At 41.4% G+C, this 26,600-nt stretch overlaps 1 protein-coding gene across 1 annotated transcript in view; it reads left to right on the forward strand.

Annotated features, from left to right (window-relative positions):
- Positions 1 to 26,600, forward strand: part of ERC1 (ELKS/RAB6-interacting/CAST family member 1) — a 543,350-nt gene that overhangs the window by 447,845 nt on the left and 68,905 nt on the right. Inside the window, exon 18 of the mRNA XM_019654119.1 lies at positions 24,253 to 24,441. Within this exon, the coding sequence (XP_019509664.1) occupies positions 24,253 to 24,441 (189 nt within the window). The remainder of the gene's footprint in view (positions 1 to 24,252; positions 24,442 to 26,600) is intronic.

Here is a 26,600-nt window from a genome sequence, read left to right on the forward strand (position 1 = left end):
TCACTGCGGCTGCTGGCCGCTCACGCTGGCTGCTGGCTACACACAGTGGCCCATGGCAACCCACTGCAGCAGGGGCTGCAGCCTATGCCGTCGCCGTCGCCAGCAACTCACAGCAGCCCAGCTCCAGATTGAGCTGTTGGTCAGCATCTTAGCTGTAGAGGGCAGTGCCACTGGCCCTCATATGTGGGATCCGATCCGGGGCCCTCTGGCATCCCAAGCCAGCTCTTAACCAACGTGCCACTCGGCCAACCCCCAGGATTCTTCTTATAATTGATTTCTAGCTTTGTGGTCAGAGAAGACCCTTGATATGATTTCAATCTTCTTAAATTTGTTGAGATTTGTTTTATGGTCTCACATGTGGTCTATCTTGGGAAATATTCCATGTGCACTTGAGAAGAGTGTATATTCTGTTGCTTTGGGGTGAAATGCTCTAAAAATATCGATGAAATCCAGCTGGTCTAAAGTGTCATTTAAGGCCACTGTTTCCATGTTGATTTTCCATCCGGAGGATCTGTCCATTGGTGACAATGGGGTGTTGAAATACCCTTCTACGATAGTGTTAGTGTTCATCTCTGTCTTTATGTCTGTCAAAATCTGTTTTATATATTTAGGAGCTCCTATGTTGGGTACATAGATGTTTACTAGGGTTATGTCCTCTTGTTCAATCGATCCTTTTTTTATTATGTAGTGCCCTTCTTTGTCTTTTATGGTAGTCTTCATTTTAAAGTCTATTTTGTGCGAAATAAGTATTGCTACTCTAACTTTTTTCTTATTTCCATTTGCATGAAATATCTTATTTCATCCCTTTACTTTCAGTCTGTGTGTGTCTTTTGATCTGAGATGAGTCCCTTGTAAACATCATATGCATGGGTCCTGTTTTCTTATCCACTCAGCCACTCTGTGTCTTTTGATTGGAGCATTTAGCCCATTTACATTTAAAGTGATTATTGACAGGTGCATATTTATTGCCATTTTGTTATTTGTATTTCTGGTCTTCCTGGTTTAGCTTGTTTTTACCATTTCTCTTGTTCAAAAAAGCCCTTTTAGCATTTCCTGCAGCGCTGGCTTGGTGGTAATGAATTCCTTAAGTTTATTCTTTTCTGAGAAGCTCTTTATTTTTTTTAATTCAATTTTAAGTGATAGCCATGCTGGGTAGAGCAATCTTGGTTGTAGGCCTTTATTTTGTGTCACTTTGAATATTTCCTGCCACTCCCTTCTGGCCTGCAGAGTTTGTGTAGAAAAGTCAGTTGTTAGTCTTATAGGAGTTCCTTTGTATGTAACCCGCTGTCTTTCTCTTGCTGCTTTCAGGATCCTGTCTTTGTCTTTAACCTTTACCATTTTAACTATGATGTGTCTTGGTGTGGACCTGTTTGGGTTCAGCTTGTTTGGAACTCTCTGCGCTTCCTGGGCTTGTATGTCTATTTCCTTCACCAGGTTAGGGAAGTTCTCAGTCATTATTTCTTCAAATACATTCTCAATCCCTTGCTTCTTCTCTTCTCCTTCTGGTATTCCTATGATGCGAATGTTGTTGCGCTTGATACTGTCCCACAGGTCTCTTAAACTATTTTCATTGTTTTTCATTCTTTTTTCTTTTTGTTGTTCCAACTGGGTGATTTCTGCTATTTTGTCTTCTAAATTGCTGATCCGATCCTCTGCTTCATCTAATCTACTGGTGATTCCTTCAAGTGTGTTCTTCATTTCAGTTATTGTATTCTTTAGTTTTAACTGGTAGTTTTTCATGATTTCTCTTATCTACTTTATGTGCTCACTAAGTTCCTTAAACATTCTTATCATCAGTGTTCTAAACTCTGTCTCTGAAAGGTTAGATACCGCTGTTTCATTTAGTTCCATTTCTAGATGTTTCTTCTGATCTTTTATTTGGGATATGTTTCTTTGTTTCTTCATTCTGGCTGTCTCTCTGTGATTGCTTCAATGTATTAGATAGATCACGTATGCCTTTCAGTCGTTGCTGGGTGCTCTTGTAGTATGTGTCCTTTATGTTCAGATTGCACAGTCTCTGTATTCTCCTGTCCCGTGTGTTCCAGAGGTGTCACTGTTGAAGTTGCTCTTTAATTTCTTTTGGCTTGTCAGAGGGTAGGATTGACCCTCAGACTGATTAGCGGGGAGAATTAGCTCTATTCACAGTGTATGAGATGCTGTGTGGAGGTTGATCCCCTCAGAGGATGCTTGCCACTGTGGGTTCTTGTGCCAGTGGAAAATGTCCTTTGAGAGTGCCACTTGTTGGTTCAGCCAGGTAGTACTCTGGGTTTGTCTAACACTGGCCTCTGAGTGTATTGGTTCTGGTGTCTCTTGGGCGGGGCTCCCACTCAGAGCTGTTTCAGACCTGCCTGTTCCTGGTCCGTATCTACCTGGTAGGTGCCTCAAGGCTGTATGCAGTAGGCTGCTGCCCGTGCTGGGCCTGGGGTCATGTGGGGATGGTCTCTGTGTGAGCTGAATGAAGCTGGCTGCCCCCTATATTGGTCCTGAGACAGTTTTTAAAAAGGCCCAGGGTCCCCTAGGTTTGTTGCCACTTTGTCAGATGCCGGTAAGGCCCACCTATTGAAAGAGGCTCTTTAGGGGTGTGTGTCTGGCTATTTGACCCGGTTTTGGGGTCAAATAGCTATTTGACCCGGTTTTGGGGGCACTTCTGTGATGTGGCACTGGCTTGGCACGATGGAGTTCAAGTGAGTTATGCGACGTGATTGGTAGTTTGTAAGACGTTATTGCAGATTCAGGTCTTAAACCAATACCTGGCCTCTGACCCCCTTGTATAGCATTCCAAGGGCACTACAGCCAGCCTCCACCTTGCGCTCACAGATTCATGAAAGCTGCTCCCGAGTGGCTGCAGTAGCGTTTTGTGGTCACTGAACACCATGAAGATGACCCCAGGGCTCTGCAAACCACCTTCTGTTGTAAAAAACCTTTTCCACAGTTTGTGGGGGTTGGGCCAGTCACCCCTGCACCCCGATTACCCCTGGCAATGCAGCTGTAGGTGGGCGAGGTGGTGTTACAGATGCGCAAAGGCTGTGGTCAGTAGTTTTTCCAAATTCAGTGTAGTCTCAGCTCCTGGACCAGTGCTAGGTCCACGTCCACTTCATAAAACAAAAACAAAACAAGGCAACCCAACAACACCAAAAAACAAATACACTCCCACAGAAACTAAAAAAACAATGATCAGACAGGAGAAACAAAAGTATATAAAAGAGACACAAACACAAAAATAGGAGAACAAGACAGAAAACAGTGACCAAAGCAATATCCAGATAAACAAGTCTGAGAAACAATGACAAAAACAAAACAGATGAAGGGAAAGGAACAAAAAGATGAAAGAGAAAGAAAATTTAAAAATAATAAAGAAAAAAAGGGTGAAGAAAAAAGAAGGAAAAAAGAAATTTAAAAAAAGGCTCTCTGCCCACTTTAATCTGCAGACCACTTGCTCAGCAATAGAGAGTCTCTGGGCGACTCAGCACCAGTTGTTTTGCGGGGAAGGGCTCAACGCGTACTGCGGGGTCTCCCTCTCAGGCTTGCAGTGAGCTTCCCGCAATTAACTGCTGTGTGGAACCGTGCTCACCACCAAAATTCCTCACAGGTTGTTGCGGACTCTCTGCTGCTGCAAAAAACCCTCTGTGGCCCGTGGAGGTGGGGCCAGGCACCAGGAGCTCAGAGTGCCCCCAGCAACACAGCTCTAGGTGGGCAGGGCAGGCCCCCAAGGCACCACAGGGTGTGGTCAGTGGCCTCCACCAAGTCAGAGCAGCATGCACTCCTTCACCAGCAACCAGCCTGCACAAACGAATGCGCCAGGAATGCCCGGCTGGATCCTGCAGGCAAACAGCTCATGGCTCAATACTCCCAGTCAGTCGCTCACAGATCAGGACAAGCGGCCAGTCGCAAGCCTGGCACCTCTGCACACGCAGTGCCGAGAGTGGGGACCCAAGGCAGCTCGTGCACTCCCGGGTCTCAATGAGCAGCCTGTTGTAGTCGGAGTGCACCTGCCAGGCGTTTCCCTGGCTACGCAGCACAAGCAGTGTGGAGGGTGGAGATCCAAGGCTGCACGCACGCACACACGCACTCCTACACCAATTCCAGCCGACCAATGCAGTCCTAGGCCTGACCATTGTGGGAGGGCCCAACCCTGAAAAAATGGTGCCCTTCTGTACACTACTTGTGTGTAAGCTCCACACCAGGGGAACAATGGTCCCAAAACCTCCAGCTCCTGCGCCAAAGGCGCTCAATTCAGTCCTTCCCCACAGGCTCCTGGACCCCGCTCACAAAGCTACTCCCTCCACCAGGAACCGAGTGAGTGCTCACTGGCGAGTGAGTCCATGTGCTGACTCCACTGGTTCTCCAGCTGCCCTCAGCCCCACCAACTTGAGCAAAGAGAGTCCTCACTATTTTCTACTTCCAGCTATCGTAGAACTCCTCTTCCCGGCAACGTAACTCTGGGCTAGTGACCATGGTGTGGGGCCGGAGGGTCTCTCCCCCAACTGGAGAAGCCTCCCCACTGCTGAGGTGTCCCTCACGGGCTTCGCCCTCTCTCGTCTCCACCCCTCCTACCAGACTCGACGTGGCCTCCTCTTTAAGTCCTTTGTTTAGAGGTTCTATTCATCTAGTGTTCAGGGGACTTCCGAGGTTGAATGTTGTATAAATTATTTGTAATTTTGGTGTGATCCTAGGAGGCACAGCGTCTGTCTATTCTGCCATCTTACCAGAAGTACACTCACTGTAGTTTTTTAATCACAATGGAAAGGCTCTGTGTTACACATCACTCTGATACAGAAATTTCTGGCAAATAAAATCATTACGGTGTGCCCTCATCAACCTTATTCACCGGACCTGGCACCATGCGACCTCTGACTCTTCCCCAAAGTCAAAATGATTCAGGACATTGAGGCAGCCATGACAGCACAACTAAAGACACTCATGAAAAAGGACTTCCAGAACTGCTTCAGAAAGTGGCAAGAATGATGGGATAAGTGTGTTCAAAGTGAGGGGGAATATTTTGAGGTGGATTAATGGCCATGTGTCTTTTAGTGTAATAATTTTTTTTTATTTAAACATTCACTGTAGTTTTTTATCACACCTCGTATACACTCTCTTCTCGCTACCTGTCAGAATTTACACATACTGTAAATTACTACATGGGGCTTCCTTTGTGTGCAACCTAGGTGCCTTCATGCATGTCCTAGCTTTTACATAAGGTAGGTAGTAAATTGGGAGGAGGAGGATTTGTAGTCAACACTAATCATTTAACTTGGAAAATAGACAAGGAAAAGAATTGTCTATAATAATAGATATAGGACTGGCTGAATGGCTCAGTGGTTAAGAACTCACTCAAGAGTGTGAGCTCTGAACAACAGGGTCGCCGGTTCAATTCCTGGCCCGAGTTCAGCTGCCAACAGGTGGCAGGATGGCAGCTAAAATAATAATAATAATAATAATAATAATAATAATAATAATAATAATAGACATAATCCACCATGATCCCACCACCCTGATACAATCTCCATTAATACTATCTTGTGTTCCAGTCTAGTGTCATTGTTTCTCTTGTGTGTTGTTGTCATGGTTGTGATGCATGGACAAACCTACAGGTTTTTGCCTTTTTCTTTTTTTATTTTTAAGATTTTATTGTGGAATTGGGGAGGGGAACAGCATTGGGGAATTGAGAAGGGGAACAGACAAGTTGCTGTCCTTTTGTTCTTCAGTCTAGTTGTGGAGGGCATCGCTTCACTGGCCCATGTTGGTATTGTCATTGCGCTCTTCCCAGGAGAGGCAGTCACTCACTTGGCCATTGGACAGCCACTCACGGCAGCTTACGGCAGCTCACGAAAGCTCAAGCCCGCTGCCAGCCAACCCTACTGCAGCCTATGCAGTTGCCGGTGACTCACGGCAGTCCAGCTCCAGGTCGAGCTGTTGTTCACCATCTTAGCTGTAGAGGGCGCAGCATCACTGGCCCTCATGTGGGATTCAAACTGGGGCCCTGCTGCTCAGAGCTGGCATCCCAAGCCAACTCCTAACCAACATGCCACTCGGCCAGCCCAGGTTTCTGCCTTTTTAAAATATAATATTACATGCCATCTAGGAAACTGAAGATATACGTTTTCTTTTTTGTTCCCTATAAGGCAGTTATATTATTTTTATGGCCTTTTAACTTGGTGGTAAGTGACGTGCTTTGTCATTTAGACCTAATTTGAGTCCCACTAGGTAGCTGTGTAATTTTCCACAAATCACTTAACCTCTTCTCTAAGCATCAGGTTTCTCATTTGTTAAATCGCAATAATAAAACCTACAGCAAAGATTATTACAAGGATTAAATTAGAAATGTATTCAGCGCACTTAACCCTTTGCCTGGCACATAGGAAGTACTCAGTAAGTGGTAGTGACAATGCCATTGATGATGGTTGTGATACAGCCCTAGAATATATGTGAGATCCATTAATGGTACTGCTGAGTTTATAGATTTCACCTCTCTCCTAATTAGTAACACTCCTCTAATTACACAAGTAATGCACAATCCTAGTAATTAATTCTTCCTGCCACAAAATAAATTAATCTTTTTTTCTGAATCTCTGACTGAATCGTTAGCAAGTTTACTAGTACTGCCTGATCCACAGTGTAGATACTGCCCCAAGATATGAAGGCATGGGAGGTTATGCACAAATGTTAAGTCGGACTTAAGTACTTTAATAAGCACCCCGTGGTGAACATACTTTCTAATTATGAAATTTCTTCCTTTTTTTATGAAAGAAATTTTTTTTAAATTATGAAAGAACTTTCTAAAATTAGAACATACTTTCTAATTTCTGCTGAATGATTTAAGGTGACACTGCCCTTGTTTCTTAGACTGAAAAATGCAGTGTTTTCAACATCTCTGGAACATATGCTCTCAGATCATGAGTTTTTATCTTAATGATTATGAGCATTTGACTAATGAGGAAGAGCTATCGTCCTCTTGTTTGTGGTATTATTTATGATTTAGACATTCTTCCTGGGCAATAAAAATATCCTCACACTTAGTGCAAAAAAATTCTTCACAACTATTGTTTTTCAGCGTCATCTGGAAAGTACAGGGGCCCAACAGAGCTCAGTAAATATTTATTGAGTTTTACCCTAAAGAAAAATTTCATGTATTTTATTTAAAGTTTTATACATTGGTAGTAGGTTATCCTATAATCTGACACCATTCATGTTTATCAGTTTATCAGTTTCCCAGACTGATCTTAGCTCTAGTCAGTATCTAGTGCACCTTCTAGAATATATCAAGTTCCTTCCCCACATCCCCCCAGTAACATATGATAGGACCTCCTTTTAATACCAGTTTTGGAAGAAGGCCTAACACTTGCCTATTCTATCACATTTTTATTTTATAGAGTTATGTTTTGGAGTATATAATTTGACTTACATTTCACCTGAACGGTTAAACACCAGTCTTGTTATTGGGTTGTCAGAAAAGTCATGACGCATGTTTGCAACAGATGGCACTAGTTCATTTTTGGAAGTACTAGAGTCATTCGCATCTATGTTATTGCTATGTCATTTGACAGCTGACACTTCTAGCTTCATTCTAAAAAAAAAATGAGCGATTTGGTTGAGTTACGGAGATTTTACAACAAGCTGAAGATGGAGGACCAAACTGTGCATTTTTGCCATATTTTACTGTTTTACTTCCATAAAGGGAAGAACGTCAAGCTTGTGAAAAGTTGCATCAAGTTTGCAGTGACAATGCTCTACAAGAATGTCAGTGCCAATGATGGTTCATGAAATTCCATGCTGGTGATTTTGATCTCAACGACGCTTCTCCGTCAGGGAGGCCCACCGAGGTTGATGATGACAAAATAAAGGCATTGATCAAGTCAAACCCACGTTACATGACACGAGAGATTGCAGAAACATTGAACATCCATCATTCAAGCGTTCATGACCACCTGAAGAAGTTGGGATATGTAAGCAACTCGATATTTTGGTTCCACATGAACTCAAAGAAATTCATTTGACGATGTGTATAAACATCTGCAATACGCTTATTAAACGTGAGGAAAATGATCCTTTTTTGAAGCGACTGATAACTGGTGATGAGAAGTGGATTGTTTATAGCAATGTGGTACAGAAACGGTCTTTGTCCCAACGTGATGATTCGCTTCAAACAATACCGAAAGCAGACATTCATCAGAGGAACGTTATGCTGTCAGTGTGGTGGGATTTGAAAGATGTTGTGTTTTTCGAGCTCCTACCAAGGAACCAAACAATCAATTCAAATGTGTACTGTCGGCAATTGGACAGTTTGAACAAATCCATCATCCAGAAACGTCCAGAGCTTATTAATTGTAAAGGAGTTGTGTTCCATAGCGACCACGCGAGACCACACACAAGTTTGATCACCGTCAAAAATTATTGGAGCTCACCTGACCTTGCGCCATCAGACTGCCACTTGTTTCGCTCTCTTCAAAACTCCTTGCGTGGTATAACGTTCAATTCCGATGAGGCTGTAAATCAGCACCTTGTTTAGTTTTTCGCAAATAAAGACAGGTCCTTCTATGAATGAGGAATTATGAAGCTCACTGAAAGATGGCAAAAGGTTATTGAACAAAACAGGCAGTATATCATTGATTGATCTTTGTTCTTTATCTAAATAAATGACCTTTGAAAAACAGACAAAATACGTCATGACTTTTCCGACAACCCAGTGTGATAGAGTTCTACAGTACTCCTTTCACTAACTTGTCCTCAGCTCCTCACTAATTTGTTATTTTCTATACATTCTCTCTGTCTTTAGGATCACTATCTGTTTTGGGTTAAAGGAATATTTTCTTAGACACAAAAATGCATCATCAACCAAAACAAAAGAGCTGTTCTCTCTTGATGTGTCTTCCTTCTTCTTCCTGATCCTGGGATGATGAGGCTGAAGTTTCCAGCTGGATCTGGCAGTCAGCATTTCTGGGATGAATTAAATGAGCACACTTGATTGAGGTGTAGCTGGACTGTATCACTGTCTTTCTATTATCCTAGGAGATCAAAGCAGAGCACAAATAGAGGCTTAGTCTTTAAAATATTTAAAACAGATGGCTGGTGAAAATTTAGGTTTTAAGGCAAACCACTTGTTAGCAAGATTTCATTTCTTTCCATTGAAATATAGTTAACACTGAACATATACCACTCTTTCTTACTCAATTTCAAGACTAGAATAACAAACTTTTTGCATGAGGAGGGATTTGGCAAACCTAGAAAGCTCTTAGACTATCTGGGTTCCTTTTCATGTGAATATAAAATAAGTTATTCAAATTTTGCCTTTGGCATTTTATATATTAAATGAGAACATCTTAAATGTTTAAGTTCTGATAGTCATATTAATTATCTATTTTTCTTTTTTTTTTTTAAAGATTTTATTGGGGAATAAGGGAAGGGGAACAGCCAAGTTGTTGTCCTTCAGTCTTAGTTGTGGAGGGCGCAGCTAGCTCAGCTCTAAGTCCAGTTGCCATCCAGCCACCCATCGGCAGCTCAGGGCAGCTCAGCTCAAGATGCCGTGTTCAATCTTAGTTGCAGGTGGGCATAGCCCACCATCCCATGCGGGAGTCCAACAGGCAACCTTGTTGTTAGGAGCATGTGCTTTCACCAGTTGAGCGATCCTGCCACCTGTTGGCAACTCAGCAGCAGCTCAGCTCTGGCCAGCGTCACTGGCCCATGTGGGAATCGAACCAGCGACCCTGTTGCTCAGAGCTTGCTCTCTTAACCAACTGAGTCACTTGACCGGCCATAATTATCTATTTCTACTTAACTCATTACCGCAAAAGTTGGCAGCATAAAAAGCAATAAACCTTTGTTACCTCAATGGTTTCTGTGGGTTAGGAATTCAGGAACAGCTTAGCCAGGTAGTTCTTACTTGGAACCTCTTATGGGGTAATAGTCAAGATGTCATTTGGGACCGCAGTTACCGAAAGCTTGGCTGGGGATGGAGCATTTGATTCCAAGATGGCTCACACACAGTTCATTGGCTGTGGACTACAACCTGCAGTTCCTCACCTTATAGACCTCTCCACAGGCTGCTGGAATGTCCCTGGGACACAGTGGCTGACTTCACCCCAAGTGAGCTATTCAAGAGAAGAGAACAGGAGGAGGTTATAATGTCTTTTATGACCTAGAATCAGAATTTGAATATCATCACTTCTTTCACATTCTATTCCTTAGAAGTGAGTCATTAAGACCATCCCACAGTTAATGGGACAGAGTGCCTTAGGTCCTACTTTTGAAGAGAGGAACGTAGAAGAATTTGTGGACTTATTTTAAAACCACCACAGGCTGTTGAGATGGGCCGAGATGAGGCCAAGGGATGGGTAGAGGCTAGGTGACAAGCCAGGAGGCTGGTGCAATCAGCAGCAGATGAAGCTTGAGGACCTTAGTATGACACTACAGTCTGTAGAGGGCGGACAGAAAGGGGAAAATATTGGAAAGAAGGCCAGTTAAGAGCTTACTTTGTCCTAGAGAATAGTGTTGTGGGCCTGAATGGGCGCCATAATGGAAGAGTTTGAGACGCTGGGATGTATTTATTATCAAGGAGCTGTGGTTCTTCTAAGTCTCCTTTGGTTTAGAAAATAGAGAATACAATCTAAAAGCCCAGTTATAGTTCAGAAAGTTAACTTGCCCACAGGAACTATTTAGATAAAGAGCAATGAAGTAAAGCCTGCATGTTCTGTAATAGGTCAAGGTGAGAAGCATCAAGCTGTAATGCACAGACACGGAGTACTTAGCTCCAAATGATATGTACAAGTCAGGTTACCTCTCTGGGTCTTGAATTTTTCGTTAAGAAAGTGGGGCAAGGAGAAGAGAGTAGGTGATTTATTCTTGTTCAATCTTGAAAATGTTTGACTCAATAGAAACATTTGACCTATTCACAGATATTTAAATGTCAAGGAATTTTCACTGAGTATTTCATGAAGCTAACCCTAAGTTAATTCATTTTAATTTCTTTATCAGTTTTCCATACATGTAGCCTAAAATGTCTAACATTTTTAGTATTTTTATTTTACTGAATCATTTTAATATCAATTCTCTTTTATATTTAAATTTTATAAAGATTTTATTTATCAATAGGGTTTTTTGTTCCATATGAAATTTTACTAATTATAACTTTATGCAACTGTGAATTTTCTTTTTATGCCTACTGACAAATCCACTTTTCTATTTAGTCAATGTTTTATTTTGTGTTGCTATTACTATCCATATGAGTAATATTCATTGAGTTGAACTTTTTATAAAACAGTAATTATTATTTATTTCTTAACTAATCTGAGAGAAACTTATAAGAATTTCCTCTCTAATATTATAGTTAATGTGTTATCTGGAATTGGCCTGTTATAGGGATTGGCAAAAATTTTTGTAGTGGTCCAGAAGTAAATGTTTTATACTTTGTGAACTGTACACTCCAAGTTGTCAAAACTATTAGGCTCTGCTATTGTCATGTGAAAGCAGCCACAGACGATAAGCAAATAAACAAACATGACTATGATCGCATATAGCTTTATTTATGGACACTGAAATTTAATTTTCATATAATTTCCATGTGTCACCAAATATTCTTCTTTTGGTTTTTTTCAACCATTTGGAAATGTAAAAACCGTTCTTAGCTGATGGATTGTACAAAAACAGGCAGCGGTGCTGGATTTGGCCCATGAATTGTAATTCACCAACCTCTGATCTATCGTACTGCTTATCCCGTTCTTCTTTGTGCTTCTCGTCACTTTGCCTGTCGTTATCTAACATCCACAGTCTCTGAATATGAAGCTAAGTGCAAATGACAGGGTTCAGATGTCTGCAGGGCCAGAATGTCAGCTATCCTTACCAAGAATAACTTGTGTTTTACATGTTCTCAGATCCTCACAAGAATGAGCATTATTCCATTTCACAGATGGTAAAATATATTCTTAGAAATAACAATAGTTAATAATTATTGAAGAAGCTTACTGTGATGGGCATAGGGGTTATTACGATCCCATAAAATATACTGTCCCCAAAGTGACTAGTCCTAGGCCTCATATCGAGAATGTTGCAGACCCAGGAATTAAGCCATACAATGTGTCTCCAGAGCCCATGCCTTTAACTACTGCTCTGCACTGCTCTGGAGTTCTCACTGCTTCAGAGTCATCAAGACAGTGCGAGTATTTGCTGGCATGTGACATAAGTGCTACTACTCTGTCTCTGGTGAGGGCAGCCTCTGGATAAGAAAACCTTTCTCATCCCAGCCTCTAAAATGGATGCGCAGTAATTAGCATGATTACCAGCCAAGGCCTTCATGCTCACGGCTGCAGTGTTTGAATGGGCCTGTCCTGTTCATGGTCGTGGCTATGGCCACGGCCAGCGCATTGCCTTCCCTGGCACCAACGAATAGAGACCAATGCATCTGCTCAAAACGTAGTGCTGTAGGGTGCGAGATATGGTGCCACCGCAGCTTTTGCTAGAGAAATGTTCAAGTAAATAAAATTCTTAGTTAAGATTGTAAGATACAACAGACCACCTAAGTTAATTTAATTCCATGACTAACAAAAATTTCGTGGGGGAAGTAACTAACATGGGAGCACAGAAGGCAAGCCACCAGGCAAACAACGGTGCTTCCCTAGAAGGGACAAGTTGGAAGTGCTCAAAAGATATCAGGATTGGGGGCTGGCCGAGTGGCTCAGTTGGTTAAGAGCTCGCTCAAGAGTTTGAGCTCTGAGCAACAGCGGTTCGAGTCCAGCCCGAGCTGAGCAGCCGCTGAGCTGCCAACAGGTAGCAGGATGGCTCAGCTAAAAAAAAAAAAAAAAAAAAAAAAGATATCAGGATGCAGGAGTTCTGGTTCAGAGGAGCCTTACCTCTGCCCTCAAGACCACATTCCATGTGTGTGTGTGTGTGTACATGTGTTTTAAGTAACGTCAGCCTCGAACGCAGACGCAGATGATCATGGACGTGGGCGTGTTAATGAAATCAGGGAAAGCTTGAAATCTCAGGTACATCAGATGTTCAGAACTGAGCTCACAAGGTAGCCTGAGACACACGTCAGCCTTAGGATGGCTTTGCAAGATTCTCTGAAGTGTTTCACCTGGGAAATGATGTGTGGACAGTTTACTAGGCAGACAAATAACGAAGTTTAGCAGACCAAATGGCATGAGATCTTATTGCTTAGATGAATGAGATTGCAGAGGCTTTGCTCCCTGTTGATGAGCCGAGAAAGGCTCTCTTTTCTTGTCAGCATTAGCATCTCATATATTAGATTACAGCTGCTGAAGCCCACAAGGCAACTGGTATTCAGAATCCCCCCAAACTGTGGTGCATATATCTGGGCATATTGGTTAAAGCATGGAGAGCGCTATTCCTCCTGTTAGTTGCTGTTAAAGTCTATGACACCAAAAGTATACTCCCTGGAAAGAGACCAAGGAAAAGCACTGATAACATGAACAGGTTAACATGGTGATGAAGAAAAGGTGTATTTCCACATTCTCTTGTCCCTTTTCCTCTTTGCTTGATCTCTAAAGTTTGTTTCACTTTCATTCTGTTTTCTGTTTTCGAAACACCCATAGTATTAGGCATTCTGATTATATCAGAAACATGGTCTCTCTCCTTTGTGTTTCCTCTAAAACTGCTACAAAATTTGGATGTGGGTCCCTGTGTATGGTAGCTTTGTACTGCAAGGTGGGGCTAGAACCTGGTACATAAAACAAATGTACAGATTCTATACAAACTTAACTTTCTCCCACTGTCAAGTCGCTTTATAACTATACTTATTCTTTGTTGGATCATGTAGCTTTGCAGGCTTCAGTCTGGATGTGCCCCATTTCCGGTTCCTTGGAACTTTCTCCCTTGGCCTATCTGCACCTTATCTTTTCACTTGCTAGCACTCTGCTGTTTTTTTCTCAGGGTTGGTCAGCTTTGTCACAATGCTAGGGTTTGCTCTTGCTGACCCTCACATTCCAGTGGGACTGCTCCACTGTACCCCTACATTTCAGAATTCACCTTTGCTCAGCACTTAGGGAGCCCTGTGTTAGATCAGGGGGAGTCAGGGCACAAGGGCCCTTCTTCCAAAGACTGGGTTATATGTACACAAGGAGGCTTGGCATGCCTTGAATTCCCCTGGCTATTAACTTATAGCGTATAACAACAGTCAAAATTTGTAGGATTTCTGGTATTGCTGTGCAGAATCTCTTTTGTCATAGTCACTTTTGTATCCTCAAATAATAAAGTTTTGCTTAATCATCAAAGACTAGTAAAATGGACATGGTGATATCTATCAGAGTTTGTGTTATGCTGAGCAATTTCAACTTCCAGAGATGGGGGAGGGAGAGATTAATTCAGTGACTACATGGGAAGTTTTATTCTCAAATAAAGGAAATGGGTAGAAAAAAACAGCCTTCCTAATTTTTGTTTTCCCAAATCTTTTTTTTTCTACCCAAAGCCAAGGTAAAAGGGGTGATGTCTGGAAATGGTTAATCCGTGGGATTTTTATAGAAAGACTTTTCAGAAAGAATTTACTTTTTAGATACGATTTCCTGGTTGACTACGGTAGACATAAATCCAGGAAGGTCAACTCAAGATCCCTCTTAGATTCTCAGATACATGACATTTCAGGGTGTGTATGTGGAGTAGAAATGAAGATTCTTCACATGGGTAGGTCAGGAGGAGAGAAGAGGTGGCGAGGAAATGAAGAGAAGCATAGCGTGTGCATACAAAGCAAAGCTGTAGGGTGGAGGTAGGGGGAGGACACCCGTGCCTCTCCTGGAGTCAACTGCCTGCTCACTGAGAACTTAGCTTTATTTGTTTATAGTAATGAGAGGAAGACATTAAGGAGACACCCTTTTGGCTCCTGTCCTGGTAGGTTTCAGTTCTTGAAGTGCTCTTTTACAATATTTGGAAACACATCCATTCTCTCAAGTATGTAGAGCTCTAAGGTGTTACTAAAGCCGAAAATATTGACCAAGGGTGCTTCCGCTCAGACCTTTCCTCCCATCTTGCCCTTCACCTCCTTCACCACCACCACCAGCATATACATGTGCATTCTTACACACACCAAATCGTCACCTGTCACGGTCTGTTTCCTGACTATTTCTACATCAGCATTAAGAGATCAAACTTCTGTATGTACCCTGTCTTTCTTTAAATAGCACAGACACCATTTCTGATATTTACACACAGCTGCAGATACATTTAGATTTTCATTCCCAGTGATGGGTAAACTCCTTCCCTTCACCTGTGCCCTCTTAGGCCACATCCTTGTTTAGTGAAGAGCCATGTCTACCGGAGTCTTCAGACATGGGGAGACTCTCAGTGGCCACAGCAGTCGACTTCTAAATATCTGCATACTCTGTTGAGTTTGATCTGGTGCTGGAGTTAAAATGAGAATGTGACTAATGGCAAATTGCCTTTGTTTCCTCTCCAACTCTTCTGTACACACAACACACATGCGCACACAGCACGCATGCATACAACATGCACACACACAGCACGCACACTCACACAATGCACATGCACACACCTTTAACCTGGTCCTGAAATAACTGCTGCTTACAGAAGAGTCTCCTCCAGAGACCGGCCTTTGTCTGGCAACTCCTGTACAGCTAAGCTATCAAATCTCCCAGTTACTAGATGATGTACTTGGATCTTTTCTTCTTTGTATTCTTGTGGACTGTGAGAAGGAGCCGGTGGATGTGTGCCCTTTGATGTAGATTCACAGCCTTTGTGATATTATTCCTTATTTATTGTGATACTGTCAAGGTTAGGAGGTTCCTTTTGTTTAACATGGGCAGTTCCACTTGACTGCCTGTCCAGACCCAGTGCAATTGGTACATTGCGTTAGAGAAAGAAGAAAATGAAATGTTGTGATAAGGTTGTTATTGTGTTTTGCCCAGCAGGCAACAAGCATGGTGCTGTTTTTCAGATCCGTCTGTCTGGCAGACATGTAATAAAGCCGAGAAGTGCTGTCGTGCTTGACTGCAGTAAACAATTAGAGCAGGGGGTACTTTAGGCCCCAAACCTCATCGAATCAGAATGGGGCGTAATTTACCCCGCCCAGCACTGCAGTATGCACACAGGCCTGTGGGCAGTGGAGGCCGCCATCACTTGGGCCAACTGCCCGCCTCGTTTCCCTTTTAAATTCAGCACCGGCCTTCTTTGGGCTTGTCTACTCAAGAGTGTGAGCCTCTCTTCACCCTGTTTTGCCTTATTTTTTTTCCCATGCCTAGACTTTTCCCCCCATAATTTCTCATACGTAAGTACGCGTGTATAGCCCTGGAACTTTACTATACGGTGGGGAAGTCATTCAGCTATTTTATTTTATTTTATCTTTTTTTTTTAAAGATTTTATTGGGGAGTTGGGGGTGGGGAACAGCGCTGGGGAATCAGGGGAAGTGAAACAGACAAGTTGCTGTCCTTTTGTTCTTCAGTCTAGTTGTGGAGGATGTCGCTTCACTGGACCACGTTGGTATTATCATTGCGCTCATTATCATTATCAGGTGAGGCAGATGGGTCGCCAGTCTCTGGACGACCACTCACAGCAGCTCTTGGCAGCTCATGCCGGCTGCCAGCCACTCACGGTAGCTCACGGCAGCCCACTGCAGCAAGGGCTGCAGCCTACGCCATCGCCGGTGACTCATGGCAGCCCAGCTCCAGGTCGAGCTGTTGTTCACCATCTTAGCTGTAGAGGGCGCAGCGTCACTGGCCCTCATGTGGGATCGGAACTGGGGCCCTACTGTTCAGAGCTGATGTCTCAAGCCAGCTCTTAACCAATGCGCCACTCGGCTGACCCTTATTTTATCTTATTTTATACACACACACACACACACACACACACACACAAATATGTAAGCCCTACTTATGTTCACTAAAATACAATAAATGACTTATGGTGGAGAGGTAAGCTTCAAGCCAAGAACTGAATCAAAAATGCTTTCCTATCTTTATTAGCTCTGAAGAGCAAGGAAGAATTTTGGAACACACCCCTGCTCCGAGCATTTCTGAATCTAGTAGGGTGGGTGGCTTTCTTGATTCTAGTTGTCTCACTGTCTCACATCCAACCATCTCTTCAGGATCCATGATATGTGTCCCTTCGATTGATTAGTTTGCAAGAGCTTATATGCCTTATAATAGCATTCTCTACCCTTAATGCCCGTTTATCTGCACTTTCCTCACTTTTACATACTGTCTGCCCTCTTGTTGACTAATAAGCTTATTTTCTTATAACTTTCCAAGTATTAAAGCAAGTACTTGAAATACCTATAGCCTTAACATCCTCCATGAGCACATGAATAGATAGGCAGCAGGAAATTTCCTTCCCTCACTAGTGGGCAGGCCACCAACCCACTTCTACTGGAGTAGCATTTATTATACTGCATAAGATGGGATAGGTTTTAACTGAATGAAGATTAAATAGGCAAAATATAGTTAATAGCTCTAGAGTTCAGATTTCAAGATTCATTTTTCCTATCTCCTTACAACTATAAATACAGAATTTTTCCTTTTCATAGCCAGATCAAGAAATAGGGGATGTTTTGTTTTGTTTTGCTGGAGTGGTAATACTTAAAGAAAAATTGACAACAGGTTTCTGAGCTGTATAACTAAGGAAATTATCACACATTATTTAAAAAACGATTCCTATTTTTTTTTATATTTCAAAGCCTGTAGCCTTTTGGAGTTTTCATACACTTTAAAAACCATAAAGCCCTTTAAATCTGAAACCTTTGGAAAGAGTTTTTACTCTCAAAACCAGATATATCTATTTGTAGTAAGACTTCTGACAAACATTGTTTCATCTCACTGACCTTGTTAAGCAAAAAAAAAAAAAGCAACTTTTATGGCCAAAAGCCTTTCTGAAAGGAAGGGTTTATTGAGTTGGTGCTAGCCTCAGTTCTGGGCCATGTAGCAGGGCGAGGTAGAGAAGGCAGCGTCTCCAAAGTCACGGCCTAGTTGAGAAGAGACTTCAGAGGAGCCTGACAAAAGATTGGTCAAAGAGAGCATTTTTGTCACCGGTACATAGATGAGGGGAATGAGAAAATTAATGTAGCCTAAGTGATTCACTGGTCCAAATACTTCATTAACTAAACAAGTCATAATAGTAAGTGATCTATAATGGATGCTGAGGAAGGCATCCTGCTTAGGATAGAATATTCTAAGTACTTAGTAAACATTTATAGTATAAATAACATCATTCTGTACTTTTTACTTTTGTCATGCTTTTTTATTTTTGTTTTAGAAAATAAACATAACAGTCACACTGTATATAATTTAGGGAAATCAAATAGATACACATGGAAAATAGTTATGAAATATGGGTTAGGATTTGGAGCTCTGCAGTGGCTTGCCTTTAACTTTAGGTTATCTTTTAATTTTTTCTGAATTTTAGAAGTTTATTGACCTACCCCTGAAAGAAACACAGCTATATTATAATAGAAATTTTTTTCCTTGACTGTAGCTAAGTCCTCAAACTCACTGTAAAGCTACTGAAACTTTCCAGAGTCTCAATTTTAACAGTAAGGTTTGGTTTTTGATGGAGATTATATAGGTGGACCTTATAAATTATTCTGAAGTTTAGACTTCTTTATAGGTTATTATGAGGAGCTAGACCAGGCAGTTGTTTTTGCCCAGTATATCTCTTGCAATAGAAGTATAAAATAAGGACTATTCTCAAATGTATTTTTTTTTCCTATTTGTTAGGACTAAAAATGAGTAAGGAGTATAACATCAAAAACATTTAGGATTCCATTAATATCCTTTTGTTTGTATTTCAAATGGGAAGGCCGATTAAAAAGCGGGATCTCAGGGCCAGCCGAGTGGCACGATGGTTAAGAACTGGCTTGGGATGCCAGAGGGCCCCGGTTCAGATCCCACATATGAGGGCCAGTGACATTGCCTTGTCTGTTCCCCTTCCCCCAATTCCCCAGCACTGTTCCCATCCCCCCAATTCCCCAATAAAAATCTTTAAAAAAGAAAAAAAAAAGCGGGATCTCAGAGACCAGATAAAAAACTTGAATTTCCCAACTTTATATATGAAGACTAAGTCAGACGAAGCTTCAAATCTAGGCAAAGAGATTTACTTGGCTATTTAAGGGTTTGTCTGAAGTAAACTTCAAAACTAAAGTGAAAACAGGTAAAAAATGAATTTACACGTTTTAATTCTTGTATACACTCAACGCGTTAGTTCTATCATTCCAGGAACATTTTTAACATAGAGTAGGACCACATCTTATTCTTAATACTCTCATCAGCTAAATATCTCATCAGCTAAAACTGAATATGGCATGGCACTAAATGTTTGTTAAGTGAATTCTATAATTTTTTTGCTTCAGTATGTGTGGTTTGATATGCCATGTGTCTGATCAGTGTAGTGAAAATATTATGAGGGTTTACTATACTTTTTCCAAGAACTCTATTCTTTCACAAAATAGCTGCATTTAAGGGAGAACATAGCACAAAGCCCCAAATCTTTGTGAAGAGACTTAACCCGATCCTTCATCTACTTGATCCTTAAGTACATTATGGACCAAGAAGATAAACTTTGTTACTGAGAGGAAGAAAGACTTCGAAGCTGGATTGATGAATTTTATTCCTTTGCCTTCTTTTTTACTTTTCTGAGTTTAGCTCTTTGCTGGCCTCTGAACAAGAATGCCATTAAGAGAATAAAGTCTCTGGGAAGTTAATATGTCACTTGTTCTGGGACTTTCTTAATGTATCGATGTTGGAGGATGGAAATGTAACGGTAGCCCAGTGAGAAGTCAAAACTGCCACTAGCATTTATGCAGTTAATATATGGACAGTTGAACCTGCCTCTGAAGGCTTTAGCAGACAGAGGAACAAAAAAAAGGACAGTGAGCTAGTCACAGAAGAATCATAGTAAATATCAAAATAATTTGCCAGGAACACAGTAAGTAGTCAATAAATGTTATCTTTAAAAACATGGCATCTTCCAAAGAACAAAATGTTAGAAACTCCAGAGCAAGTACCTTAAGTCCCAGATAATATCAGTACCTATTCATCTAGTCTTTATGATGAAGATACACCATTCCTCTCAAATGAGTTCCTAGAATATGTTGCAACTAGCTAACCTATACTTAGAGTAAGCGTCTGGCAGAAACAGTAGAGGGGAGAGAAAAGCAGACCATGTAATTAACTGGCTAGGGCCTTTTACTCTGCACATTCCATCCTGGTACTGAAAAGCCAAATGGTCTAAGAAAGTGTGTTCGGGTCTCATGCATGAACGGGTAACAGAAATGGAAGACTGTAGAATTTCCAGTTGCAATGTGTATCAGACAATACAGGAGCAACTCGTAAGTCTTACTTAATTAAGCGAAAGGAGGTTAAAATAAACACTTTTGGGAGATCATTGCCCCATCACCATATGTCATCAAATGCTGACCTCTGAAGCCAATTTGAGGAATTCATACATAAGCAAATAAACCCTTGCAAGAAGAAACAAAGCTCTTGGTACATCAACCAAAAATCTCTCATCCCTTTTTATAATTTAACTTCTTTTCCTTAACAAGTTGGTAACTGTAGAATTGGGGGAATATAGCCATGTGGCATTATATTTGATTCAAGCAGAGGTTATCTTGACAATTTCATTTTTTAACTTCTTTTTGCCAAAAAGATACAGAACTATAGTTCTGCAAAGCTTTAGAAATAATGTGGCCTGACCACATTTCTGATGGTTTTGGGTAGGACTCCTTGCCAGTGCACTGAGGTTGTGTGTGGACAAAAGATACAGTAAGGCAACTCCCGTAAGGCATCCTCTTTCTACTTGGCAAGTGTCCCTCCACCCTCTTGCTATTAGGCAGTGTCAGTTCTACCTTGTGGGAAATGTGGCTTCTTTTGTAAGTGGCCTATGCAAGTTAGATTGGGGGTGGGGACAGAGATAAGGGCCTTTCCCATGTGACTGACGTGGTTAAATATGTCTCAGAGAGGCCAAAATTATTTTTTTTTTTTTTTAAGGATAGATTTGGGAACTATGCTAGTTGGGCAGTTTTATATTCTCACATAATAAGCTCTGTAGCTTTTTGGTTTTATTTTTAAAAAAGCAATTCTCTTTGGCATGGGAAGAAAGAACAGACATGTGGGCCATTACATAGAATGAATTTTTATCCTGAAAAAAATTTCAAGTTCCATCATTGTTTTTAAATTTTCAAAATTAGACTTTGAAAATTAGAGTATAAAACACTACCATGTTTTCTAAACAATTAGCCTTCAGCATGAAATGCATTTAAATCAGCTTGAAATTCATCTGTGATTAAGAACAAGGCCATAAAAAGGCATTTTTTTCATCCCCAGTCATACAGTAGTAAGCTTACATCTTTCCATTTTACTATGAGAAATATGACCTTTTCGTTACTACCGTGTATCACATTGTCCCCTTACCTCAGTGATCATACTTTTTTATACCTGTTTTCTAATCCAAACCTAAGATACCAGCCCTTTCAGCCTTGCAACCCAGATATGATGGCAGACACACATACACACACACACACACACACACACACACACACACACTGGGGAATAAATTGTACAAACCCAGTGGAAATCCCAAAAGTGGTGGTTTTTTTTATCAATGTGTCTACGAAAGAAGATAAAGAAGTCCAAGCTAAAAACTAAAATGGAAATTAAAATAGGGTTGCATTGCTTGGAGGCCTGAGAGATGTAGTAGCAGAACCACAACCACAGTTCAGTTATCGAAGTGCAAAGTGCACGTGCAATTAAAGGAATGTTGCCTTTAAAGGTGACGCTTTGGAATTCTTTCTGAATTTTCTCCAGTGAGTGTATATCAGAAATAAAATACCTCTCTTTTTGAGAGATTGGTGATGTTTCTGCAACGCTGTTGGATGTCCCACTCTTAAAATCCTCTGCTTTATTGAAACCATCTCTTCCTTCAGTGGTTGGCAGTGTTCATGTCTGTCACAGCACAAAACTGGTACCGGGAGTCTATGCTCACTGGGGGTCTCTTAGCCCAAAGCCTTCCACACTACGCCTGTGTTTACCCCTTATCCTTACAGAATTGTGTGTGTGAGAGAGATTACACATAAAAAGAATGTTAAATTAATTCACTTTCTCTGGTTTGTCTATCCAGGCTCTAACTCCTAATATGTTATGTTATGTTATGTATATTTCATATTTCATATTTTATATTTTGTATTATATTAGCCTAAACTTTGAACTCTGATCTCTTTAGTAAGATAAAGATTGTGTTTTAGCCACTAAGCCCTAGCTTTTCCGTCTTTTAACTATTTCGTGGAAATATTGGGTTGTCGGAAAAGTCATGATGCATTTTTGCAACGAAAAACAGAAAAAATACATCATGACTAGCCCAATAGTATTAGAAACAAATGAAATGTGGCATATTTATGATGCAGCCATTAAAAACCATGATTTCCAGGGTCAGCCGAATGGCACGTTGGTTAAGAGCTGGCTTGGGACGCCAGAGGGCCCTGGTTCGGATCCCATATATGAGGGCCAGTGACACTGCCCTCTACAGCTAAGATGCTGAACAACAGCTCAACCTGGAGTTGCCGGCAACTGCTGCGTACGCTGCATCTCCTGCTGCAGTGGGTTGCCATGGGCTACAGTGTGTAGCCAGCAGCCAGCGTGAGCGGCCAGCAGCCGCAGTGAGCGGCCGTCCAGAAGCTGGCGACTCATCTGCCTCGCCTGGGAAGAGCGCAATGATGGTGCCAACTTGGGCCAGTGAAGCAACGTCCTCCACAACTAAACTGAAGAACAAAAAAGGACAGCAACTTGTCTGTTCCCTTTCCCCCAATACCCCAGCGCTGTTCCCATCCCCCAATTCCCCAATTTAAAAAAAAAAACCTTTAAAAAAACGTGATTTCCAGTAACCTGTAATGTTGGGAATAGTAGTACTCACAATATAACATTAAATGGACAAAGAGTATATCAAGCAAAATGTGAAGTCTCATACTGTTAAAAGTTGATTAATGTAAGTTTTAAAAAGACTTGGAAGAAAATTACTAAAATGTTTTTTGGTGGAATACCTTTAGGCTATTATTTTTTTAGAGTTTTTTCCCATATTTTTCAGAGGAAAATAAGTATTGATTTCATAGCAAAAAATACAAATTTAATTTAAAAACTCTTCAAAAGGAAGGAATGCCGCGGGAGCGGTCCTCTTAGGAGGCCAGGGGAAAATCAGTGTCACTGTGGAAAGTAACACCAGACCTCATTTCTGTTGACTTGAATATTATTGGGCTCCTTATTCATTAGGTAGGTCAGAGGTGTCCTGTTGATGAAAAATGCCAGCCTAGTGACAAGCAGCAGGTGCAGACCTCTGCCGTGGAGGCCCTGGGAGTATCTTGAGAATCGCCAGCATTTTGGCAGTGTTTTCAGCTCTCACAGCTGCTGTGTGTCAAGCAGATGCTGCTGTAACATTTCAGTGTTCTGAGCTGTGAGATCTGGCCCAACTGGTCGTCAACACCCGGGCTTTGACCAATGACCAGTACCTGATCAGAGCAGTGTCATGCGAGCTATCAAATGACGTGCTGAGCAAAAGTTGTCTGCCACTACTGTGCTTCCACAGGGGGGGCAAAGGGATAGTTGTTCATCCACAGAAAGGGAATATTAAAAAAACAAAAAACAAAACAGGATTATTATTAAAGAAAAACATAGAACCTGTGTTATAGCTGAGAGGATTTCAGAGTCTTTGGCTGTGAGTCCGGCATTTGGTGTGACATAAGGATTTATCAATCACTGTTTAAAAAGAATATTGGAGAGCCCCTGAAATGAACGAGGGGAGCTCCAGCCAGGATGAGGCAGGTTTGGCCATGAATTCACTCATCGCATCGCTTGGCCAAGGAAAACATTAACCTTCTCCAGAGACAGAATTTTTCTTCCATTCCAGGAGATAGAAGAACACATGAAGTATATGTTATCCAGGCTTTCAGATGAGCACATTTCACGAGCAGTTTTGTTATAACCCACTAACAAATAAATGGGAAGAGAAATTGTGTAACTGAAGTCAGGAATCTCATCTCTGTAAAAGCTAGTTCTGTATTTAGTCCCCTGCCCAAGTATGGGACTCTCAGCCTCCTGCTGACATGCTAAGCCAGCCTCACTACCCGTCCCCCAAAACCAAAGTTGGCTGTGACACTAAATGGTCAAGTGTGGGAAACTATTTAGAATCCTGAAGGCTTCAATAGTGACTAGAAGAGCTTTAGCCTTTGGTCAATTTTCTTTGACTTGTGAGACATAAAGATATTTGAACTTCTCATTTCAGATTGACCTTGACTTTCCTCATTTTTTTCACCTCAGATCATCCAGCCCCTCTTAGAACTTGACCAAAATAGAAGCAAATTAAAATTGTATATTGGACACCTGACAGCCCTCTGCCATGACCGAGACCCCCTGATCCTCCGTGGGCTCACCCCACCAGCTTCCTATAACTTGGACGATGACCAGGCAACTTGGGAAAATGCGCTGCATAAGATGACCCGGGAACAGGTAAGTCCCTCCCTTGAACTTCTGACAAGCTCCATTAAAACTGCTATAATCAATAATGTTGTAAATATTTTTTAGGGGGCCAGATGGACTCATGTCCTGTTGGGGAGACCACTTCATAGTCGATGTAGAGGCCTGACCACCGCATTGTATTTCTGAAGCTGATGTTGAATAATATTGTATGTCAACTATAATTATATATAAATATAGTCTCGGGACATGGAGTAGAGAGTGGGAACGGATTCAATGGAATTGTAATATATAAGCATGATATCGGGGGTGGCAGGGCAATACATGGGGGAAGGGGGGTTGTTACTTTGTGAGGGTGAAAAGGGTAACTATTGCATTGTTCTGTACACCTGAAACTAACAAAAAAAAAAAAAACTCAGCTGCTACTTAGGTCGATGCAATAGGAGCTACCTTAGGGAATTCAGTGCTCAGATTCAAGATTCTTAGCAATGGTTAGTGCTTCAATGGATATTAGGAATTAGCATTTGAAGTGCCACTTTATCCTTCCCTCCGTGTGACTTGCTCAAGTATCAGAAAGGGCTCCTTTAGAAGAAAACCAATTAAGGGCCATCTGTTAACATGCCGTACATTGTTTCACAGAAGTGACGGCCTCTAAAGGAAAGTCTGTCTTAAGGCCTTTTGGGTAAGGGATTCCTGAGGAGTCAGTGGCATGTATCTTCACTCGTCTCTAAGGAACTGTGGGTTACACAAACTGAGTTTTTAAGAAACAAAGATAAGACAGATGAGGATAGGGGTAGAGAGCAGATGTGGAAATTGAAGTAAAGAGAAATTGAATAAACACTTAGAGAAAGAGAAATAGAGCAGTTTTTAAAACATTCATTCTGAGCATCTATTGGGTTGTCGGAAAAGTCATGATGTATTTTTCCTATGTTTTTCATTGCAAAAATGCGTCATGACTTTTCTGACAACCCAATAGTTTCCAGGCAGGGGTTGATGGTACCTCTAACCCTTTATAGACTGTGATCATACCAACCAGAAGACTTAAATGCACAGATGTTGCAAATTTACTAAAACAAGCTATACACTGTTTTCTAGACAAATACTTCTCATTTGTTAAACATTATTTGTTTACTCGTAATATGTAAAGGAAAATTGTGTTAAATGCAAAAGCTCCCAGGTTGTGATATTAAAGATAGCAGGGACATCTCATGGGTTGAGCAGTGCAAACTGGAGTCTTCTAACTGTTGTTTACTTGCCGTGATATGTAGATTGCCTAATAATAGATGTATTTAACAGCCTAATTAGTTATCTACCTTATTTATTTGATGCGAAATGATAAGGCCTACCTCTTACATTTAGCATGCTGCCATAGAAATTTTAATTTCTTTCTTCGTAAAAGAGGGAAAAATATAAAAGACAGAATTAAGATGAATTCTTAATAGCTCCTTTTGATAGTAATAACCACATAGTGAAAATGCAACTGGAAGCCCCCTGGAAACAGAATGCATGGTTGGTTAGTGTTAGAAACTTTTACTTCAAAATTTTGCTAAAAGACAGTGCTTCTTAAAGCACTGACATAGCAACGTATCAAAGTTTAACTGGCATTAAATTACTTCTTTGTGAAACAGCTTGTCTTTGACATGGAAAAAGTGTTTTTACTCAGTCCTGTTTTTCAAATATGCCTGAATGGACTTGACTCTGCTTTCCAAAGGGAAAAAATATATATCTTCAGGATGAGACCAAGATAGAAAATTTCAAACTAAGAACTTTTCAGAAAGTTTTAAGTGAATGAAACCAGGAATTCATTCATTGACTTGCCTTTACATGTTATTTTATAATTAAGCTACTGTAATCATCACAACAGTTTTTGTTTGTTTGTTTTTAAAGATTTTTATTGGGGAATTGGGGGGATGGGAACAGTGCTGGGGAATTGGGGGAAGGGGAACAGACAAGTTGCTGTCATTTTGTTCCTCAGTCTAGTTGTGGAGGACGCCACCCCACTGGCCCAAGTTGGCACCATCACTGTGCTCTTCCTGAGCGAGGCAGATCAGTCGCCGGCTTCTGGATATCGGCTCACTGCTGCTGCTGGCTACATACGGTAGCTCATGGCAACCCACTGCCACAGGGGCTGCAGCCTACGCCTGTCGCCGGCGACTCAAGGCAACCCAGCTCCAGGTTGAGCTGTTGTTCAG

The sequence above is a fragment of the Hipposideros armiger genome, unplaced genomic scaffold (genome assembly GCF_001890085.2).
Source record: "Hipposideros armiger isolate ML-2016 unplaced genomic scaffold, ASM189008v1 scaffold_213, whole genome shotgun sequence".
NCBI lineage: Eukaryota > Metazoa > Chordata > Mammalia > Chiroptera > Hipposideridae > Hipposideros > Hipposideros armiger.